The 24846-nt window shown below is 38.2% G+C and overlaps 1 protein-coding gene across 3 annotated transcripts in view; it reads right to left on the reverse strand.

Moving 5' to 3' along the window:
- GMDS (GDP-mannose 4,6-dehydratase) overlaps window positions 1-24846 on the reverse strand; it is a 409191-nt gene that overhangs the window by 209906 nt on the left and 174439 nt on the right. For all 3 annotated transcript variants that reach the window (XM_059853649.1, XM_059853638.1, XM_059853660.1), the window contains exon 7: window positions 16063-16190. In XM_059853649.1, the coding sequence (XP_059709632.1) occupies window positions 16063-16190 (128 nt within the window). The remainder of the gene's footprint in view (window positions 1-16062; window positions 16191-24846) is intronic.

The raw sequence follows: 24846 nt of genomic DNA on the forward strand, positions 1-24846 counted from the left end.
GAACACGTATCCACCTTGTGCAGAAAGGACGAGCCACAGAGGCAGCAGGACTGGGAAGCCTGACACCAAACTTCCCTCAAGCCCTGGCTTTCATCAGACCTTCTTGGGGCCTTAACAAGGAGCTGATATACTCTTGGCTCACATTCTGCAGAAATAAGACATTAATCCATGCCTCTTGTCCAGGTCCTTATCTCCTGCTTTTCTCCCTGTTTTGCAAGGTGACACTCATTCAGTCTGAGCAGAGGCGAGACTAGAAAAGATGTCGTGCCTCCAAGAAGATATATAAGTAAATGGATACAGAAATCTATCACATACATGTGCATAGAAACCTCCCACACTTAGGAATATCCGGGGCATCAAAACTGACTGCTGCATAAACTGTGACTCTACATCAGGCCGAAGAGCAGAGGGCAGCGCTGCTCAGCAGACCTCGCCTGCCATCCCAGAACCACTCACCCAGGTCTATGAAAATTTAACACTGCATCTCATCATAGCATGTCTATGTACTCCTTACTCACATGCAGCAAACTCAAAGAAAATGAAACCAATTATGACATTAAATGTTGGACCAATCTTACTCAGGAAATAATTTAATTCAATACAAACAATGAGATACTATTCTTTTAATTCCTTTTTTCCCCCAGGTAATTGTATTTCTATGCCTGCAAAAGAGAGTGAGAATAACCATATATTGTGTCCCACAACTGATCTGCAACACTCCTTAAGTACTTGTCTTTTTTAAAAGGGGTCACTCCATGCACACTCTCCAATTAAATCACTGTAACCTCCCGGAGAAAAGTTGGAGTTTTGCAAAGGCCATAATGCAAGCAGTATGTAAGTTAAGTGTATTTTATGTATTTATATGTAAATATACTGAATTTAGAAACATGCATATTTCCGTATCTGTCACTATCAGAGCCACAGGAATCTTCAGCTAAACTATTTTAGTAAAGATGAGTTTCAGGAATTTAATGTAAAACAGGCACAGAGCAAGCTCAGTCACTGGGCAGGCCACACATATATATATATACATACATACATACATATATATATATATATATATATTTATTTACATATATATTTGACCATAAAAAGTGCAAAAGTTCACTCACTGTGTTAGTTTTATCCCACTCCCAATTGATGCTGAACATTTTAACAATTATGTTCTCTGCGATTGTTAGAGATCTACACATACAGGCTTTGTATTTTTTTTCAGAAGTGCTCTAGCATAGAGCTTGTCTTTTTTCTGCCAACATAGATGCTATAAAATCATGCTTGATTCAGCTTACTCCTTTCCTCCCCTCCCCTCCCTTCTTCCCTTTTCCTCAGCCTTATCCTCCTCCATGTTCTTGGGTGGGCAGATTCATGGGGAGACTTGGTTTTTAGCATAGCCACCACCAGGCAGTTTGTTACTCTCCTGAAGCACATCTGGGCTTTATATCAGGCCTTTAATTAATCCTCAGTGAAAGCCAAGCTATGACATTTTGACTGGGCAGGCTCCAGTTTTGGACAGGTCTTGATTTATTGCGACTGAGTCTCAACCTACTTTGATTTATTTCAGCTTTGGGGAGGAGGGCAAGAACTGAACAGAAAAAGCACTGTTGGACGCAGAACATGTGATGCACGTAAAGGACCTCCAGAGTACTGTGGACCAAATGACAAACAGCTCAGACAATTTACAATAAAAATTAAATAAAATAAGCACCGCTGATGAAAAGATTCTGGTGAAAGAAATCACTTAAAGCAACAACTACCACTATCAAAAATTAGCAACAACAAATAATAAAAGACTTAGTGAACTAGGATCAAACCATTTGGCAGAATGTGCCAACGAAGGAAGCTCATGCCTTATCTCTAAGTAAACAATAAATCCCTGGTCACTCATTAGTGTTAATCACACCTCTCATCTGCATTCAGCTAAATACAGAGAGGCAGGACCAATGCTTTCCTGACGAGTCTCTTCCAAAGAAAAGGATGTTCTGCTATTGTCTGCCATCTCGCCTTGGGTGGATGTCCTTTTGCAGGTCTCCCTCTCAAACTGCACTGTGCACAACGTGAAACGTGCCAAGTCTTCTGGACAGGAGGAACAAAGGCAGCCAGAGCCAAACTGTTCATCTAAATAAAGCAACAAACATCACAGTAATGGGAGCCACTGAATAACAAATCCAATCTGCTCAAGGTATAAATCTTTCTAGCTTCTGTGGGTAAGCCAGCTCTCTTAGGTCCTTTTCTTGTTCTGTTTTAATTCAAATTCTGTTGAACAGACAACTTGGCAAGTTTTTTCTGAATATTATTGTAGCTACTTCCAATTAATTCCTGCTGTGTGTACATTGTAAAGGAACTCTATCTCGAAAATTCTAAAGGAAACAAGTAATTTTATTGTTTTCCTTTAAGTATTTTTGTTAAAAATTCAAACACCCTTATGCATCCCCCTCTTGTATTTTCTTCTCACCAACCAAAATTCACTCTTTATTGTGGTATTTTTTTTCTCTTTTATCTATGGGGATTTACAGCTCTATCAAAAGAGAAGAAAAAAATGAAGTTCCAGCAACTGAAAAGCAAAAAAAACTTTAGTGTAAAAAGACCTGGTACTTTATATTTGCAGAGACCTATCAGGCTTTGGTGCCTAATAAACATCTAGCAGAAAATGATGTTTTGGGAAAGACTGGGCACCAGTCTTAAAATTTCAGTAAGACCTCAGAGGCTACCTCAACAGTCCCCACACACAGCCTTGGAGGACTAATCTTTGCACTCCTGTTATTCCCTGTAACACAAGACAGAAGGAGCAGTAATACATGCACACACATGCAGCCTTGTTTGAAGGCATCTGTGCTGTCACAAAGCAGGAAAGTACACAAATTGGTTATGAAAACTTATGCATCATCTTTAAAAAGATTACAACCAAGGGACTGAAGATATTAATAAAAAGGCATCTATGTGTTAACTTTCATGTTTCAGGGTGAAATCTGGAAGAAAGTTCAGCAGAACTGAACTTGATCTGATGCCTGTGTAAGTTAAGGCCACAGTCCAGCTGTGTGCTTTGCCACCATGCAGGTAAGCAGTAGGTTCAACCTTTAAGATCACTTGGGTCTTCTGCTAATTAGAAACAACTGCAGGGGTGTCCTCAACCTAATCTGCATCACTAATGACTGGTTTTATCATCTGTAAAATGACTATTTTTAGCAGCCTAGGCTGACAGGCCTGTTTGTGCTGGCAGGTTTCAGGGAATGCGGAACCCGCATTTGCTGTCTTCTTCTCTATTGGACACACATTGGAGATGTGTGTCCAATACAAAATTACTAATTCTGCAGAAATGCTGAATATTCACAATGCAGTAAATGGGATCCTGCCCCTTTTAGTTTCAAGAGTAGGAGTCTAATTATTGTTAGGGACAACTCTCAAGTCAAACTTGTCTACTGAGAACATACTCCCCTCATCTCTATTCACTCAGTAAGAAAACAAATCATCAATATCTAATGCTAATGCTTGTTACTTTCTGTGCATGTTTTCTTGACCCACTCAGGCTAAAGAATTGCAGTCTCCTTTCAAGGGCACAAACACAGCGGTAGCTGGTGGTTCACTTTGGCCTGAGAGCAGGTGATGAGAGCACAGCACTTCCCTAAAAACCAGGGTCTTATTCCCCTTCTTGTATTGCTCTCACATTCCCCCCAACATGAGGATGCCGTGTTCCATCAGCTGTGGTACTACTGAGTATAAATTTGCTTTTTTCTGCCAGACGGTGCTCCTTTTAGCTGCTAGGGAGTTGGTTCTGGGTGGGACCAGATCTTAGTTTTCACCCTGAGCACCACCAGTTTGTCCTTGTTTAAAGGCAGTTTTATTTTCCAGCTTCTATCTGCCTTCATGACATATAAAAGTGTGTTTGATTTTTCCTTCTAAGAAAGTGTAGTAACACTGTAAGCTCCAGCAGTACTTTCAAAAACCAACACAGGGTGCTGGTTTTAGAAAGTACTTGCAGTGACAAGTTGGACTGTTTCACTTAAAAATACTTTATATGAACCAGTATCCCTGCAAAAGTCCATATCTAAGAAAAAAGGCATCACTTTAAGATATTTCTAATAAAACTATCAGCTTAGTTAGGAGCCAACTGTTTTGCAAGCAGCTCCAGGATATAAACAACTATCCAAGACATTTTTAAGATAGTGATTTCAGACTTTGGATTTTTTTTTCCCAGACTTGAAATAATTATGACACATTGCATTTAAATGATCAGACTGCTACAAATCAGCACAACTAAATGCCTATCATCAGCATGCAATTCCATGACAATTTGTTCCCAAACCTCACATGAATAAATTAAGCCAAGTGAATTGAGTCTTGTTTCTCTTAAGTGTATTCTAAAAGTAAAGGTAAAATGTGCATGATTCTGCTATTATTTAACAGTATTTTATGTAATCACTCCAAAATTATTGCACTAAGAATGATGACAAATTTACTTTCAGTTTAGGTGGACTTTTTACTGAAACTTCTGCAAGTTATATTTTTACACGTGTGCCTGTTGGTTTTACACTGCCTGTCCTTAGATGTGACCTTACGAACACCAGCAACATAAAAGCCTTCTTGAAGGAAAGTCTAATTTACTTAATTACAAGGAGCAGGCAGTTGTCCACCAATTCCATTATTCTGTAAAACTTGAGACTGAAAACTGGCACTGGGCTGGCCAGGTGAAAACTCTTTACTATGCTTCCTGGTTTTATTGGTAATGTGTTAAATGGCATTTTAATGTCTCCTGAGGTCACTTTTAGAGCCAAATTGTGGCTGTCCTGTCACAGGTGTACTGTGTAACTCTGGGCAGGCACAGAGCCTCTTTTTCTTCTGCTGGCCTCCCTGTGCACAGATGTAAGACACAGTGAATGAAGTCCCACCAAAGCCAATAATCATATTATTATTAGAAGATTTCACTCCAAACCAGTTCCTGCAGTTGGTTTTCAGCAATGTCTCCTCTCAGGTTTTCCAGGGGGGCAATGAGGGAACACACAGCCCTACAGTTGAGCACTTCACACATGTCCTTACCCTTTATGGCTACCTGGATAAATAATACATTTTCTAAAATAGCACACATATACTTTTAAGATGCCATTAAAATGCCATACATAATGTTAAAGTGTTAGATTAAGTGTGCTCATACCATAAGAACTTGCACAAACCACCAACCAACACCAGTTCTAAATTGCTACTACTTGCTCTTAAAATACTATTAAAAAAAAAAAAAAAAAAAAAAAAAAGTTCTCCTAGAGATGAGGCACTAGTTAGCCTGGAAAAGATCCTGGGAAGGGGAGCTCCTTGGTGCTGCACCTTAGCATTCCCAGAAAACAGAACACAGCAGAGCCCTGCTCTATGGCAGGCTCCTGCTTGTAACCCAGTATCACTTCTGCTACCAGTACTATCAGCTCAGAGAGACACATTCCAGCAGTGCATACTGTGGATAGGGCATGTGGGTCACAAGGTGTTATGGGCCAAAATAAAACATCAAATAAACATAAACATGGAACACGCACCAATCGGAGCAATGGGGAAGACCATTCTATCTCATGCCTCCCGATACTTTTCCAATATTTCAAGATCTGCTTGCATTTTGGCAGATGAACAGGTTTAAACCTGCAGGGTTTTTAGTATGTGTCTACCTTGGATATCAGTAATAACACTGGCAGTAAAATGAAAAGCTATACAAAATATTTTTCCCTTGTCAATTATTTCCCCTTTAAAATGAACATGATATATTAAAAACCTTATGCTTGTTGAATTTAAAACACCTCAGACGAAGAGAGAAATTCCCACCAGACATGGAAAAGTAATGTTGGTCTGAAAATAAATGCAGAACAATAAATTAATAGGAAGGGGGAAATGTGCCTGTATTGAAAAGGAAATATACTGCATTAGCAAACACAAAGCATTACTTTTTCTTGTAAAATGAAGCACAGTGCTACAAGATCATATGATTTGTACCAACTTTTCATTATGTCAAAAGCAACATGTGTGCCTTGTATTAGACCATTAGGGTTGTCTTGATAAACTATTACTGTGTAGAGTAACATCTCACTTGATAGAGGTTAAGGCAGAAGTAGGAGTTCATGCTCTACTAATGCAATTTACTGCTCCTTAAAGAAATCTGTAAAGTGCTCTTGGAAGAAGGAAAACCACTTGATATTAAAAAAAAACCCAAAACTCCAACCCATTTGCAGATCAAGAAATAATAATGCTCAGCTTGCGCTAAAAAAATATCAGCTTCTGAAATGTACAGAGCTTGTTATTAGGAGCAAAGCTAAAGGGTAAGCAAATGCACTTGGGGTGCATTCCATTCTACAAAAAAATCCCATTAAGTCCTCCTTGCAGAGAGGCAACATTTCATATGAATAGTTACAGATCCCCTAATTTTCTTCCTCAAGTCCAGTACCAGAGATCCTTTAAATCCCACTGTCAAACAGAAAATTTGGAAGCATATGTGGGCATGCTCACTTCGGAAGCACCACTGAAATCCTTATTCCACTAGAAGCAATGGAATGGCTACCAAGGCTGCAGGAGCCTGAGCTGTGGCTCTGTATGAGGAAGGATAACCGCTTGGCTCCCTTGCTCTCATCAGCCTTGACTCTCCTTTAGAGCAGGAAGTTCTGGGAAGGTTTGAAGGAATCACCACACCAGGGCCCTACTTCTACTTTATTGTCCTCGTTGATGGCTGCAGGTAAATCCATCCCAGTCACACTGCCAAGGTGACTGGGAAGAGGGGACAAGAAAACACCAACATTGCTCACCTACCTTGCAAGTGCAATGCTCGTCACTCCTGAGGAAACACACAATGCTCTCACTGCAGAAATCATGTGGATTTTGAGAGGAAGAGAGAAAGAAATCGACCACAAGACAGCAATAAGCTTTCTTCACATCCTTAACCTGGTAACCAAGTCAGCCATCTCCAGGGAAAGCTTAAAATGGGCCAAAGAAGGCCAACTGGAAAGTTCAGCTGCTCTATCTTTGGATCATTAGTGTTGGTTGTTAGGTCAAGGCTCCATCCAAAAACACCTACAGCTAAAATTCAAATATTTCTGCTATAACTAAAAGTGGCATTTTAAGTGCACCCTCTGGGTTTGGAGAATGTTTCCTATTCAAAAAACCAAAGCAAAACAAAAAAGGTATTTTTTTTTCCATACCCAGACCAGGAAAGAACAGTCACTCTGCTGATAACCAATCTTCTTAATAATGCACAGAATATTAACAACAGCTAGAGTACTATAAAAGTGAGCCCTGACATTTTAATTTATCTGAGACATTTCTTCTTTTGGTGAAATGACCTGAAGTTGGAGGACTAAAAACTTTGTTTCTGGGAATGCATTGCCTATGAGATTTTATTGGCTTGATTTCAAATGAAAACAATTATTCTATAGCGAGGATGTTACCACAAAGACATAACACCATTAACTATTTTTGACTTCCAGTGTAAATTGAACAATTATAGGGTTTTAAAAATGTTGTCATTAAATTTTAATGATCTGTTTTGAGGGATTTTTTCCCCCCTTATTAAAATTCAAACCAAATATACTATAGAGCTTTCTCAGAATGTGGTGCACTATTCTAAGCTTCAAATAAATCTGTAAATCATAGATTAGTTAATAAAGAGAAACTACCTGGGTTATTACAGGTGGGGCTGGTAGCAGTACCTGTTATTAATGTTGCCTAACATTTACCAATAAAATACGCTGCTTCCCATTCTTTAAAATGTTGCCAAATAGCAACTGACTGAAAAAAAATAAATCCTGAGTTCAAACATGGCCACACCTGGTTGGCTTTTTTTCTTCCTTCCCCACCCCCCCCAACTGATGATGGGAAAAAGAGCAAAGAAAGGAAGGAAAAATGTCAACTGAACTGATTCAGCTAATTAAAAAATACATTTCATTTGTATTAAACTTCAATATTTTTTCCATGGACTTGGGGTTTTCTTGTAGAGTCAGTATTTGAAATTTTGCATGCAGAAGCCTAGAGAAGGTTTACAAGAACATTTCCTTCACATTTGCCTTAAACTTGTCCAATTCATAAGTTTTAGGCAGACTACAGTGGAAAAAATTTTTAAAAAAAAGGTAAAATCCTGATTTACAAGCACTGAAGAGAGACTTGTGAGACCTTTGCTGTTAAATTTTGTGAAGATTCACTCCATGGTGAACACGCTCCATTGCTTGATGGGGCAGTGGTTTCCCTCCAGGCACAGCTGCAGCCCTGAGCAGGCTGTCTGGTGCATTCACTCCTAGGTCCAGACAATCCCATCTCCCTCATGAGATTCATCTATTTCCCACAGTCTCATCTGGAGTTATCCCAGGTTAAAATTACCACAAGGCTGACTGGAAGCTGGAACAGACCTTTTTTTTTTTTTAAGTCTGGCTTGTTTTCACCCTGGTGCTATATTGTCACCAGCTAATGAGTGGAACTTGTCCTGCAGCATGCACAGAGGTGGACTGCAATGATGGTACATGATCTGCATTCTGCAGTCTCTCTGCTGACACCCATCTCCTTTCTACATGCCTTAGAACAAGTGAAAGGATAGCTCCTAAATATGGACCCTGTCATAATTTTATCTGGGTTTTCACATGTTGACAGTCAGAGCAGAAAACTAAAATCATAGGAACACAGAACACATTTACAGTTATTTCTGCAAAGTGCCTTAATCTGGTATTCTCAAGAAGAACAGGCTGCAGAAGCAGAATTTGTCAGGAGGTTTCTTGTAATTGTGTTTTTTGATGGAAGAGATACTTCATTCAAGTCACAATGGCAAAGTAGTTCACTGTCGGAAATATGACAACAATACATAATTTATCAGTTTGGAAACCTTATACTTGAAAGAAGCCTTAGTCTAACCTTTCCATCACTCCAATTGAATTGTAAGACCACCACTGTAACGAGACCACTTAGAAAACCACCGGGGTGGCCTTGATAATACATGTATCATTGTTGAGGCACAGGAAACTAAACCAGATGGTTTTGCTGAGGAAAGCACTTTTTTCTGGCTTTGTAAAGCCTAAAAACACTAATAGGTCAAACATGAAAGTGCTGAAAAAGAAAGTTAAATGAAAATCTCTGTAAATAAGAAAAAAAATTATTTACATATGTGTTTCCCACACAGAAAATATGTCTGCAAGAAAATAAAAAGGGAAAAATGATGCTACAGTTCTGAAATAGATCAGGATAGTTTTCTGAAAGATCTAACAACAACATTTCCAGTTGGGCTTACAGTTCACTGCTGGAAATCAATGCCATATGATGTGTACTAGACAGAACACCTACATATCGTAATTAAGAACTTTTTCTTGCCTCATCTTTATGTTTTAACTACGGAGACCATTGTGTCTATTGCAACCAACTACTTACTTTCTTGTATGATCCCTTATTATCAATCATCTTCAACTTAAAGAAAAAATAGCACATAATGAACCCCTCAAGCTACATAAAATTGAAAGCAATTTTCACAAAAATCATCCATACACAGAAACATACATTCACATGCACACATTTATACAGGCTTCACATGTGTGTGCATGCACACTTGAATAAAAAGTGTTCAGATTTTCTCATTTATGCTGTAGTTATTTAGAATCATATTATTTGCAGACTTCAGCATTTCAAAAGCCCCAAAGGACTTGGTATGGGTTTGTTTTTCTTAATGGTAGATATCGTCCACATGAGTAAAATTAAGATGATAGTGTGTTGCTCTGCTGAGAACTGCAACTATTTCTAATAGTCAAGAAGTCTAATCTAAATTACATGCACTGAAAGAAATGCATTATACAGTCTTTTAGTGCGCAGTGTTATTTACCAAAATGTAAGTCTTTATTTAGCATTAAAAAAGAAATCTTTCCCTATCACACTTATTCTAAAATACATTCTCTCTTCATAAGGGAAGCTTTGCCCATATTTTAAAAATCTGAAAGAAGATGTTTGAGAATTATACCTACATTTTGCTGGCACCAAATCATGCTCTAATGAAAAGAAAACATAATTTTTAAAATTTCTTCTTTTTCTCTGCTTGTATGGGAGAATGGAGAAAAAATGTACACTAAGGAGAGCTTCACTATATGCCAATAATTTGTGGCAGTTCATTTTGGCACTGCACAGATATAGTCTTGGGGAAAATGTTTCATCTTCAGTCCCACTTGTAAGTTTGTAACTAAAAGCAGAGAAATGAAACAGCAATTTTTGAAGCCAGAAGTCAAGGGGGGGCACAGGTGCCCTACAGAGCTGAGGGAGCCTGATGGAGCCTACCTGGACAGCAATAAAGAGAGAGGAATTACATAGGTGTGTCACAGAATTGTATTTTGATTCTGCATGAGAGACATGGTGGGGAGACACCTGTTGGGTGACACCAAACAGTGTGACACCATCGACCACTTCATATCAAGACAAGCTCTTTTGTAGGGTTGGAATATTTCAGTTGAGGTGCAACACATACAAATAATTTACTGAAAGAGCAATGCCATGAACTGATCTTGGAAATCCACTGAGATCATCCGTGTCTTTTCCCTATACTCAATCAGAGGGATCTGCTCCTCCAGCACTCTTTTGTGTCAAAAAAGAAGTGCCTCTATTGCAGTGCCAGTGGATGCCTGTGGGTCAGCTCTGGGTGAACTTCACGTCTTTGATTTGAAACTAGCTGAGACTGTGCTGTGACCACTTTTGGCTGTATTATATCCTGAGAACTGGGTCATTATTTGGGTGGATGATTGAACTTATTACTGTGGTCAAATGCCACTTCCTTGATCTTGGACACCTATCTCCACAAGTCCTAAATATTTACATGAGGAAATCAAAAAATATTCTGCCCTTGGCAAGAGCATACTTCCTGTGGGAAGATGTTACTTTCTCATAAACATTTCAGCATGAGACTTAGTTCTACTTAGTTCTTCCTAGTTCAAAAATCTAAAGATTTTTGAATGCTCATAGTCTCATTTTCTTTGATACACATGCTTCTAGAAAAGGTACTGCTTCAGCAAGCACTTGTCAAGAGTTTTATGAATGTTCAGTAGTTGTTCCAAAGGAGCATGTTCTATCAAACTTTTCTCCTAAAGGTTGTTACAAGTTCTGATGCTCTCACAATTACTCCACCCGGATGGAAACAGTTCAGACCGTAATCACCTAAACTGGAGCAGATTTCATTTAGTTTGAAGATCAGTTTGGCCTCATAGAGCCATTAGTTATGCCACCTCAGACAAGCTGATGGAAAGAAAACATTCTATGTATTTGGAAATACACAAAATACACTTTACCTGGATGGCAATACACTAATACTGACACAAGCCCATCAGTGAGGGTTTAAAATTATTTTGTCACTTTAATTAGAAGATATTGACTTTAAACATAAAAACTAAGTAGTAAGAAAGGAAAAGCATTTTTCACTTTAGTCCACACCAAAAGGGCAATCTGCATTTAAAAGCATGCCTTAAGTTCATCAGCCAATCTCATAAGTATATGAGGTATTGATAGTTACACAGACAGATATAATTGACCTTCCTTTTTTAGCCAGCAGTCCTTAACAAAGCAAGACTCTCACAAACAAAAGTTCAGCTCGGAAAGACTCTCACAAACAAGAATTCAGTTGGGATGGTGAAATAATTACTCAGAAAAAACTTCAAGTCTCAGCAGACTAAGGTAAAATTTATCTCAGAAGACAACATATCCTTAATGCTACAAGAAAATAACAAAACAAAAGTAGAAATCCTTCTGGCTGGCTCCTTTTCTTATGCACAAGAGTAAAGTAAAATTCTAAATAATTCTGTCTGGCAAGAGTTTTTATATTTAAACATATGCACAAACATACAAGAAGGGATTTCCCACAACAGCAGTGGTAGCAGCTGTTTCCAAGGGTCAGTTTCTGTCTATTAGAATGGTAAGAAGAAAAATAATGAATAAAAGACCAGGTGATGCTGACTAGAGATTTAAACAAAGACTAAATTTTATTATCTAAATTTCAACATGTGCAAAATGGTCTAAGACAATAAAAATTACTGTGTATTTTCTTGTGCTTTTAATCCCAGATTAGCATATGAATCAGCACTAGAACCAATTAAAAAGAAAATAAGATAGAAATTTTCTCTTTTAGCAGTTTCACAGTTTCTTAATATGCTTGATTGGCCTGTACAATAAGTTACTATATTACTTATTTATAAACAGTTTTCTTTTGCTTTGATTGTTTTCTTTTATATTATTTAAATATAAATTAATGGAAGCCGATTCCCATACATCCTAAATATCAAATGCACCCCGACTCCACCCTGAATATAGGCACACACCTATTTTAAACTTTTGACTAGACATGTAATTAATTGAATTGGAGTCAATTATGACCCAATTATGAGTCCTCTGTAATTACTGCTTGGGGTACTTGCTGGATTTCTATTGAAGGCAAGAGAAAATATTTCTGATTTATATGAACACCTAAAGCCTATTAAAACTGTTACCTTTGACAAGTTCTTTTAGTTTTGTAAGATCGAGATTGAGGGGCTTTTCCACAGCTTTCTTCAGTGCAGTATTTCTGCTGTTTGCACAACACCGAGGTATGGGCAGTGCAATTGCAGAAGGCAACCTGAGCACCAGCAGGTGATAAAGAGGAAACTGAAGGAAAGGCAGGAAAAACCTCAGCTGTTTAACGGAGGCTTGTGCATCTAGGTAGCCAAAAAGGCCAATGGCATCCTGGCCTGTGCCAGCAATAATGTGGCCAGCAGGATGATTCTTCCCCTGCACTCAGCACTGTACTCAGTACTCTTAAGGCTTGCTGTTGTGCAAGAAGATTCATATGTCAATAGCACTGATGTATTGCTTTCCCCTCTTCCAACTCAGTGGCATTGATCATCATCTCTAATGCAATCTCATGAGACATGTGCTCGATCGCAGCAAAATAAATAATGGAGAAAGGGAGAGCAGTAGGCAGCAACAATTTCTTCCAATACATTAAGAATTACTAATTTTACATTAAAATTTATAATCCTACACCAATAATTTTCAATGCTTACATTTTTCTGTTCTGTTCTCTTCAATCACTGAATGGAATCCTTTATTTCCAGTGAGTTGGACTTTTCAGTTTTCATTCACCAGCACAATGCTGCTGCAGGTGGCAGTTCAGGTGCCAGGTCAAAATCCTGATCAAACACATTTTCCACAGATTCTCCACTGATATGTTTAAACCATGCCTAACCCCCAAATTTCTGAATCATCTGCTACTAAACTACCCTCAACCCATTCCTCAGTGGGCAGCCACGTGCTTCAGTGCAGGCACAAGCTTCCATGCTTTACTGTATACAAAGGAGGTTGCCCAAAACCACAGTGGCAGTCAAATGAGCTCATATAATCAAAGCTCAAGAGTCATGAATTCTGCTTGTGCTTTGTGACCATCAGATGTTCTCAAGTCCAACACATACAGGATACTGTTTCTCCATGAAGTCAATGGGAGTTGGGTCATAAACTTTCGTGAGATCAGGAATTGACCCATAATACTTCATAAAACAACAAAAAGGAATGTATTTATGGTTTTATTATTATCCCTAATAAGGAAATAAGAAGAAAGGAAACACAGTGCATGGTCTAGTCTATATGCACATGTGTTACTTGTATTAATATCGATGGGATTTAAAGCTACATATGGAGAGGATAAGATATATCCCTATGTGTTCAGCCATATGCTTAAGGAAGCTCCCAAAATGCTTGTAAATATGATCATGCTTTCTAGCATATTATGCATTTATTTGAACAATGTTAAATCTCTAAGCCCTACTTTCCAGTCCATTAAAGCCTCAAATAATAGTTTATTTCCAGTTTAAAGTTGCCTTATTTTTTACCTATTAGAAGGCTGCCTGTAACCGTATTTCCACAATACTCAGGGAATTAGAGAATTGATAATAACTCTCCCATCATTTGAAGGGATGATACCTCTCTGGGAGGAGAAATACCCAAGATGAACTATATTTTAGCAAGGAATTCTTTCCAGAAGATTTTGGGACAGGCCCAAGATGTGTAGCTGAAAGGCCTGGAATGCTACTTGCACAAAAAACATGTGTTTGTGCCATAGACCTCAGACAACTACATTCCTTCTGGAGGCCAAAGGCCTTGAAAGCTATTCATCCTTCTGGATTTACTTGTTGATTTTTAAGAGTTGAATGACAGCCTCAACAGGCAGAGGGAACTGGGCCTGTTCAGCCTCGAGAAGAGAGGGAATGAATGCCATCAATGTCTATCAGTATGGGAGTGTCAAAAGGACAAATCCAGGCTCTTGGTGGTGCCAAGCAACAGGACAAGAGGCAAAGAGAAGCAACTGACACACAGGAAGTTCCACCTGAATATGAGGGAGAACTTTACAGTGCAGGTGACTGAGCATTGCAACAGATTGCCCAGTGAGATTGTGGAGTTCCCCTCCTGGAGATATGCAAGAACTGTCTGGACACAATTCTGTTCAATGATCTCTAGGATGATCCTGCCTGAGCAGGAAGGTTGGACCAGATCTGCTGTGGTACTTTCCAACCTGACCCATTTTGTGATTCTGTGAACGCAGGACAAGGGTCTAAGCCAGAAGGCACAAGAGAGTTATTTAGGATTTCCCTTAGAGAAGAAGACTACAGGATTCATCCCATGATTTATGACCTAGTGCAATTTCTGTTGGAATGCCATAGCTGAAGTCTTCATGAAATATCCAATGGCTGTTAACAAATCATATTCATTATGTTCATGCAACTGATCATTTTATTTGACTTACCTTTTGCTTCTTTTCAGTGGAGACTTGGTGACTGATTTTATGATCACTCGTTTTTTATGCATTGAAATTTTTATGCATTAAAATTTTTATGCATTAAAAAGATGACTGGGATGGTTTACTGGTTTAACTGCTTCAGCCAACCTTGTAGCCACAAACATAAAACCATAGCCACGGAGGCACAGTCACTACGCTCATGATGCTTTTAACATCCCACATGCAAACGCAGCACAGAACCTAAGACAACTTCATCTGGCTGCCAAAAACCACCTTCTTTACTTGCTTGATGTAACTCTTTTGATACCAAGGCAGTGTGGCTATTTACCTTTTTTAATGTCATCCAGGACATCAGTTTTTAGAGGCATTATGATTTTTTTTTCTTGCTCTTTTTGATCATAAAGAAGATTTGAGAGCTCAGCTTTTACTCTACCTTTAAAGTCTCAACTAATGATAAAAATCAAGACTTTTGCCCACTGAGATACTTCTTACTTTGTAATATAGAAAACCAAAACAAACAGTTGTCATCTTTTTAAACTACATCAACGAATGGTGAAGTCAAATCCGGTTTCCCAGCAAGGAATTATTAAAAGACAGAAATAGTCCAATGACCACAGGAAATCTTTAAGCACCAAAATGGGGACAAAAATCTCCTGGGGAAAAGACAATATTTCCTACATGGTCATTCATGTCTCCTTGTAATACAATACAGGGGTATTGTTTGTTTGTCTGCTTAAGTAGATGGGTAGAATAAAATTAGAAACAAATCCTGACTACACAAACATTTCAAACACTAAATGCAGGTTTATGTGTTCCAATACCTGAGATCACAACTACATTGTGATGCTTCTTTATAATGTGTAAGGAAAGAGGTCTTTGATCATTGATATAGACCTAATTTTTTGCCTTATTAATAAAAGGTCATCTCCAGCAGCATCTTTCACTTCAGGTCATACTGCATCTTGCTATCTTGCTGAAATCAAGTCATTTTATCAGTCATAAAGTTTGCCAGAAGAATTGAAGAAACACTCTAAAATAGATCCACATTGTAGTCAGACCCCTTCCCCAGGAATCCAGGCAAGGAATGTAAACCCAAAGATTTATTTTTCTGTTCAGGTCATGCCTGGGGTAGACTGCTGTGTTACTAAATTCCCTAATCTGAAGTCAAGAGCAAGACAAAGTTAACAGACCTCAATAGGCAAAAAAAAAAAAAAAAAAAAAAAAAAAAAAAAAAAAAAATCTGGAGATAGTCCTCTGTGGACCATAACCTGAAGTTACAGCAATAAGCATTATCCCCTCCACAGACATGATTCAAAAAAAATCCCACAACTTACCTCAACGTAGTCCCTGGCATGGCCCCAGTCTCTCTTAGCATCCAGATTGCCCAGGCTGAAACAGTCCAGCTGCCCAAGGTGAATCTTTGCTACCGAGCGGCTGATCTTCCGAGTGACAAAGTTAGCCCCTGGAAGAGAAAAAATAAAGGGTAGTGTCAGCATTGTCACAGTGGCAGACAGCTCTGGAGACACCTCATACAGCTCATCACATGGCACTTTCAGTCCCCACTCACTCCCCTTGCACCACCCAGACCCACTCCATCTTTTATCATTTGAGCAAGCTACGAAGCTTCCAGGGCAAGTGTCACATTAGTTGCACTTTCACAGCAAACATCTTTCTTTGTGGGACTTCTTAAGCATTCCTAATTTGCTGCCTCAGTATTCACTCCAGGCATTAAGCCAAAGAAAATCATTTGGAATGTCAGTTCTTAAACACAAAATGCAAAAGGTTACATAAAGAAGACAGACATCTTAGACCACCCTCAAGTTTTCTGTTTCAGTTTCTTTTTTCCTTTTTAATTTATTTTTTCAAGGAATGCATATATCTAAATAAATGTGTTTATTAATAAAAAAAAAAATTGACACTATGCAAATACTGTGTATTCTCCAAGGAGCTACAATGGGTAAATGCATTATTCTTTTCTAGTTGTTTGGGATTCTTTGTCCTTCAGATTCAGTTAGATCATGAAATTGTGATTTCAACTTTTTCAGTAGAAGACTGTATTTTATTTTACCATATTTCAGTATGTTGTCCACTGTATTACTCTGGAAAATTTGTGTACCCACCTCTTCTTCTAGTGGAGTTGCTTTAAACAATATTTTTTTTTAACTCATTTTCAGATCTTGATTTTCAGGGTATGATGGCTGTGTTTCTAAAAGGTGGTCACAGTCTCCTCAAAAGCAGAGGGATTTAAATTTCGACCAGGAGTTTAGGCCCATTGGCATTTGCACACTAATGAGCCACAAAAATTAAAATTACATGCCTTTTTAATAGCTAAAACCAGATATGATTAAATGGTGACAGATGATACCTCCTCTAAATGAAAAACAGGAGACTTAGTGAAAATGTCTGTAGTTGTAAAATACTTGTAGCAAATTTCAAAAGTCTCAAAGTGTAGCTTATACATTCAATGCATACATGTAGTTTTTTCATTATGGAACTCTGCTCTTTAGATATGCATCTCGGTATGTTCTCTTTCCTGTCAAACAAACAGTAGGTTGCAGCAACATTATTAAATAACATGAAGTGTCTTTTTCAGATTATTAGTTTTTCCTGTAATGCCAAGAACACTACAGTACTTTTCTGTGTCATTTGACTCTATTAAAATTTAAAAAAAAAAATAGCACACCTGTAAGAATCATGTGGAATGAAGAACTTTAATTAAAGTCAGACCTTACCACAGGATTAAGATAGAATTTTAAATTTTCATCAACTGCTGAACTAATTGCAATTCCAGTTATTAGCCATTTGATGTATCCTAATATATCATCAATTTGCACCTGTTCTTTAAAAGATGAAAATCACATAATATCCATATTCCCTGAAAAGGTTTGTATATAAAGGAACCTTCCCAAACAGTGTGATTTGCAAACTTTCAGAAACAAAATATACTCCAGAGTCTTTTTCAAAGCAAATTTCTCAAGAGTTGGAGAGTACTAACACTGTGACTGTGCTATTTGAACTTCTGAAAGCAAAATACTGTGGTTCTCCTGTTCCTGGCTGGACAGGCTTGCAGCAGGAGTGGAGTTCTGGCTTAACAAAAACCAGTGACAGAGTCTCTTTGGCTGAGCCAAACTGGTACCTCTCCAAAGATTGTTTCCATTTTTAACTTATCAAAGTGCTTTGAGACCTTCTCACAGATTATTGCTAATTAATTAAAAACAGATTCAACCTATGGCAAAAACTTACTAGGAATAGCTCTGAAACCTTCTGCACCAAAATTATTTCAGTTAGCACTTTTATTCAGCAAATAACAGCTGAAGGAACAGGTTTCTTTCTGGAATAAAGTAGATGTTTAAAAGTTCCAGGCTGCAACTGAGTAATAAGGAAAACTGACTGCTTTCAACACTACATTCCCATTTGCAGCAAAAGCAATGAGAGTTCTGGTCACCATCTGCATTAAAGCAAGTTTTACTGTCAACCTACACCACTAATGAATGTCAACTCCCCTTTTGGAGCAAATGCTTCCTCAGCATTTAAAAAAAAAAAAAAAAAGAAAAGAAAAAAGCAGCATATTAGGTTGTGTGAGAGAAAAACTTTTATGCTATCAATTTAACTTTAATTGTACAAAAGATACCACACAAGAGAGAGCTGATTTGTCTAGCGCAGCACAAGTAATACTAGCAACTGCTGTCTTCTTGCAGAGCCACTGTTAACTGGAGAGAAACAATCTTCAAAGATATTCTCCAAGTAAAATCAGAATATTCTTCAAAAGGCTGAACTGGAAAACTAGAGAGCACCACAATGAAAAAAAATGAAAACTTTAATTTTCCAGAGATATTCTAGTAAGGGTTCCACTAAATAATACCAACCCTCTTCTTGGAAGTGCCTCAGCATTAAAGCTGTGGAAGAAAACTATGCTACTCTTCATTCTGAGAAATGTGATTAGAAATTTTTTTCATGCACCCAAGGACTGAATGGCACATTTCAGAAGCATTTAAATGATATGGTTCATAAATAATGTTTAAGTACTTATTCCCTTCAAACACAGTATCTTAAAATATCCCATTACACTCTGTGTTTGATCCCATGCCATTAAATGCACATCATAACCAGAATTTAAGCTGGTGCCTTCTGGAGTCATACAAAGAAGTTAAGGCTATGTCAGCATTTCCACTAAAAAGCCCTGTCCTAGAGGTTTGCAATTTGGCTATGACATTGCTTTGGTCTGAAATTTAGCAGAAGTAATATCTTTTTCCTCAGGACTGATTCTATCTAAAAGGTCTAGGCAAAATGCGACACATATCTTTGTATAACTGAATACAAAGGACCTTTTGAGGCACAGAAATTGTTAGCTTCCTTCTTCATCAGGAGGTAGTGAAGACTTGTTAATGCTAGACACACAGGAGCATTTTTCTCCACAAAACAGCCACTCAGTGCCAGGAAGAGTATCACCAGAGCTGCTGGTGTGTTAAGCTCTATGGTGATTTTCATCAGATCAAGATGATGCAGCAGATAAAATGCCACCAGTTATCACAGGCAGGAGATTAAGGCCTAATTTGTTATGCTACTAACCTTACTAATTCACCTGGAAATGTGCTGGTGATAGTGACAGAAGCTACCTTAGACCAGTGGGAAAGAGATATGTCAGAGTCCCATATTTTTCTCCAGGCTCTGCACTGCTTCCTCAGTTCAGAGAGGTTTTGTAAAACACAACTCATTGCTCACACCTAGTACAAATAAATGCGGACTGTTAAAAACTCAGTTACGTGGTTGATGAATTTTGACTTATTTGAACACCTTTTCAAAATGTGGGTGGGTGACAAATGTCTGGGAGCTCACTTTCCTGCAGAAACCCCGAGAAGAGTCATTCTTGCTGTTGGTGGGGCCAAGCATGCTGGGCTAACTGCCTTGCATAGTTATCTATGCAGCAAATACATCAAAACCAAGATGGGCTACATTATGAGCTGGTTTCCATTGCAATTGGCAGCACTGGAATGGCTGCAATGAAGCATTAAAGACATGGCCAGCAGAGGAGATATGGCCAGACCTATCAAAGGATGCTTTGGTGTGATATTTCAGTGGCTCCAAACACCCCTACCTTAAGCAGGGTCTGACGAGTTCTAACATTTTAAAGGGGGCCTTTAACAAGAGTTTTCATTATATTAACAGCTCTTTCAAGAATCCTGGGCATTAGCTTAGATTGGTTTTCAAAATCCAAGCCCTCCCTTTGAGATTGTTAGCATTCCAATAGGAACCATAAGGTCTGATTTACAAACCTGATTTATCCTAGACAGGATTTGAAGCAAGGATTCCTCATCAAGCAGACCTGATCTGTAAAACATATAACTTGCCAGCAAACCACTGCAGGAACAATACTACAGTGAAAAGAAATAGCAGAGGTATAATGCAATAGCTTTTGCTCTCCAGCCCAGGCCTGTCACCCATTGTGCTGCCTGGCTCAGGGTGGAAAACAGCTCATCCCTTCCAGAAGGATGCTGCCTACATCTGGCAAAGATGCAGTTTTGAAAGCTGGACACATCTCTCATTAACGCATATTGAAAACTATTGTTTAGGAGGTGTGGTCTTAGTGCACCGACAGTTCCAATGCTGGATTGCCCCAAGACAGAAAAAAATAAGTCTTAGTCTCTGCATCAGCCCCCCATTCCTTTTAGCAGCACTGGGGTTTCAGCCTTTGTGAGTCATCAGGGAATGTCTGTTTTAAGTAGGAGTTTTTCTCTGGGTACTGTGGTTTAGAAGAGGCAACCAAATGGATGAAGCAGCTTTAAGAGCCACTGTTGTAGTATCTATTTCTTTTCAAGAACCCTAATTTTCCAAGCTCTCAAGACTACACACAAAACCCAACTATTGATAAAACTGTGGTCTTAGGAACTCTGCTCTCCCTGCAAAACACTAGCTGCTGCATGCCTATAAAAATCCATTATTAGTCCTAGCAATATGATAGAATGACAATCAATCTTACAGAATTCAATAGCAGTCCTTATCTATCAACTGAGATGCAGTCCTAGAAAAATCTACCAAGTTCTCATAACACCTTTTTTCTTCATTTTGCATAAAATATGATTAAAAGGTTTCTGTCTCTTCTGAAGACACTGACACAAGAAAAAGGTTGAAGCTTTGCAGTTTTTTTCCTCCAAGTTTCTGCAGTTCTGGCATAGATTCTAGTGGAAGCCTAACATGTTCAAACACATTGTGTACCCAGAGCTTCTACTAACCCAGAGAAACATATTTCTTTTAACATATATCTGTTGTAAATGATACATTTAATGAGATCATTAAAATGTTTTGATTGCCTGAAAATTCACATTGCTCATAATTTCCATTCTATGAGAATCTTTTCCATTTTTTGTAACAAGTTGTAGTGAAAAAAAAACCAACACCCAGATCTTCTAAGAAAAGAAGGCTTAAATCTCTTTACACTGATGAAAATAAATAACAGTTATTCCAAAGTCAATGGATTTATTGTCATTGTAAACTAAATGAAAAATCAAGTTATATATCTTTAAATTAACCTTCCATATTTTGAGTTTAAACAGAATTTTAAACTGTCTTGATCAAAACCTCAGATACAGTGTTGCATTTTAGTAAAACTAGTAGAGAAGTTACTTAATATATTTTAAGCAGTTATGCATTTAAATTGTGAATCCATGCACAATTTAAAATAATAAGTTGTTTTCACAACAATAATTACACAAAGCAGAAACATCACTATTTAGAAATAAAGAGAAAATCATGGCTAAAAGCAACTTTTTTTCCTTCTGCTTGTCATCGTACAAGCTGTACTCATAAAACCAGCTACCTTAGGATGAGCTTGCCATAAAGTCCACAATCAGATTTTTGCAAAATGAAATATATATGAAATAAGGGTGATATGATTCATAAGCAATTCCTTGTAAATTCATGCATGGGAAACATCTTCTTGACTGGGGCAATATATCATTTTATTTCCTGAAACATGAGACATAGTGCTTTAATCCTTTCATTTTAATCCTGTATAGCATGGCTGGAAATACTTTTTTTCATCATAATATGTTCAATCTTTTTCTCTGCCCTTTAAAATTTTAGAAGTAGCTTATGGTAGTGGTTTTCTTATATTTGCAATGTTTTACATATCCCAAACTATTTTCCAATGGACATGTATCTTTCTCTTAACAGGAAATTTTACTGATAATATTCTTTTCAAAGAGGTTATTCTTCATCATTCCCCTGGGAAACAATTAGGTAACAAAAAAATCTGCAGATCCCAGACTGAAAGCAGTGGTCCAGTAACATGAGGATGAAATTGTCCCTCTTTATCAAGTGACCTTCATTTGGAACTACTTTGAAATATGTGATTTAAATAAAATTATGTGATAGTAATTCCTTCAAATACTACTAACAAAGACATCAATCAGCATATAAATGGAATTATTTTGTTTAATAATATATTGATATTATAACATAGAGCATTATAACCCTTAAAATGCCAAAATGCAATAATTCTCCTTGGTTCCATTTTCCATTAGCACGTCAGTTTTCAACAGAAATGTGGTACCAATTCATTGGGTGCCCATTGTTGAGATAGTGGAAGATGCACTGCTAAAATACTTCTCTATTTCAAAAATGAGGAGGTTAAGGCAGAAAGACAAAGGCATTGAGAGGTGGGAATCAGCAGGAGAGGCAGCACAGTGGAGGGGGCTGATGCTCTCCAGCCCCAGAACACCTCTGCCCCTGGCATCCACTTGCACATAGAACACTTGGACAGCTGAGGGCAACAGGAGGTCATTGAACTAGGCGTGTGGGGAACACAAATTATTGCCTTTTGTAATCTGAGTGGAGAATGAGAGCGAGAGACAGTCTTGTGAGGAACAACAAGGTACAGAAATGTGGAGGGAGCACTGAGAGCGGGAAAATTTTTCTTTTTCCCAGTGGGTGAAAAGAGAGCACAAAGCCTTCTTCAGGGGACAACTAGTAAGCTCTGTAAAAAGTAGGGGACACAGAAGTAGGGGAAGCGACCTACCAACCACCACCAAAGGATGAGAACCTGAGGTGGTGTTTGCCACAGCCCAAGCCACGCTCCCCAGTGACTCAGTGGTGCTAACCCTCCACTGGGCATCTGTCAGCAGGGCTTTAGACTGTTCGTGATTGCTCTGCATACAAACAGATAGAGGTTTCCGCCTCTCAAAAAACAATGACGGGATCATTTCTGTGACTACACAGCAGCAGTTCTGTAAAGTGACTGTGAAAAAATGATGTTTGGTTAGCAGACAATCTGCATGTGTAGGGTGCAACACAAAGCTATTAGATTTCACAATTAAAATACTGCTCTTTGGGAATAATTACACTTCTCGGATCTATCATATGGGGTTGTTAAAAGGACAGAGTGATATACCAGCAATAATGGTTGGCCAAAATGTGCTATTTTAGTATATTTCCTCCACATAATTTTTCTTAAATTAAAATATTTTCCCCTCAGGAACTGTACACTGAACAGGAAAAGGTGAGGCATCAAAGATTCTTATAAAGGAAAACCCAAACATTAATACTGAAAACAATATGTAAAAGTGTTATTCCTGTTCCCAAGTTTATGTTGCTAATGGTGCTTACATAAACAGAGCAGCGTTTTGCTTACAGAAAACTTAACCTTTTGCTCCAAACTATTCACTTTGGTTTTTTTAATCGCAGTTCATATACAATACATTGTAAAACAAAGGTGAATGTCTTTAGCCACTCTGATTTTCTAACATTCATTGAAGCTGTGTTTTTAAAATTGTACAACTAAGGTTATTGAATTAAACCTCTCATTTCAGCAGTCACAGAATTACACAAGCCCTTGCATGTGTGAGCTGTGGGTAAACATGAGTGTGCTTGCCCATCAGTACAGACTCTTTACATTGTTAAAGCTTGTGTAAACAATTGTAGTTAAGTACATGCTTTGCTTAATTTGTGCTACAATAGCTAGAACTGTATGCAACCAAAAGGAAAATCCAGCCCTTGTACAAAATGGAATTATCCTGCAGTCTTAGGCAACTTGCACAAAAACCCATAATTTTAACTACCCTTGTTTAACGGCTATCACAGTTCAGACATCTGTGCTCTTCAATTTAACACCCCTTTCCTTTTCTCCCTGTTTTTCCCCTCCTCCATCCTCTCACAACCAGTAGCACATCAAGAAAGTTGCTGTTTGACGGTTCAAGCTGAGACGTTCAGCCTTTACCCTCGCACTCTCTTGAGATGAAGCAGGCAAGGCTTTTAATCTTACCTGGTGACACATGACTGACTAATACAGTTTCTTGGACCTTCTGACCTCTGAGGGACTAAATCTGGCTGGTCTCTCAACCTCCCCAGGTGGCTGGGACAGCAGTTTGCGGTGGGTCAATATGTAAACAAAGTTTTGCACGGGTTTTCTGTGACTTTCTGTGCACCCATAATTGTCCTAACTTTTAACGTGCAAATTTCTTGAGTATAAAACGTATCATTTCACTTGAAGTCAGGGGGAGAAAGAATTTTCCTTTACTTTTACTGTAGGTTAAAGACTGTAACAAGAGCTAGCCTTGAAACCAGTCACAGTGGCAAATTTGCTGAGTCAGTGCTGATGTTTTTTCTTGGAGCAAGAGAAATGGTCTGGCTACAGCCAAGCAGCTTATTTGAAACTTTGCCTCCCACACAAACTAATAAAGCAGTGCTAGACGGGTTTGACACTTATACAGCATAACTCAAGATGTTTCTAATCCATGTGCCTCCCTTTGGAGCTTTGTTGCTCAACAATTTTTCTCCTAGGACTTCCTTCTGGTTAGCTTTGCGACAGTGGTAGTCCTTGAGGCACCCTTTAGGTCCTCAATACATCATTTGATAAATACTATTTGATTTTACTAAACCACCGTCTGCTACAAAGTCCTGGAATCACCAAGAGGGGGTTCTGAAACACAATTGAATCATTTTTTCAGGGAGCTGGTAACTGCCAAGGGGAAAGAGGTCATCAAGAAGTAACAAGGTGAGGGCCAGTGATTACTGAAGGGAAGCAAAAAAAAAAAAAAAAAAAAAAAAGAAATCTCAGCTTCTGCAAATACAGGAGGAACATTTTTTTCTAGAACAAGGTACATAAAATGCAAGGTGCTACATTT

This window comes from Haemorhous mexicanus, chromosome 1, assembly GCF_027477595.1.
Source record: "Haemorhous mexicanus isolate bHaeMex1 chromosome 1, bHaeMex1.pri, whole genome shotgun sequence".
Lineage (NCBI taxonomy): Eukaryota > Metazoa > Chordata > Aves > Passeriformes > Fringillidae > Haemorhous > Haemorhous mexicanus.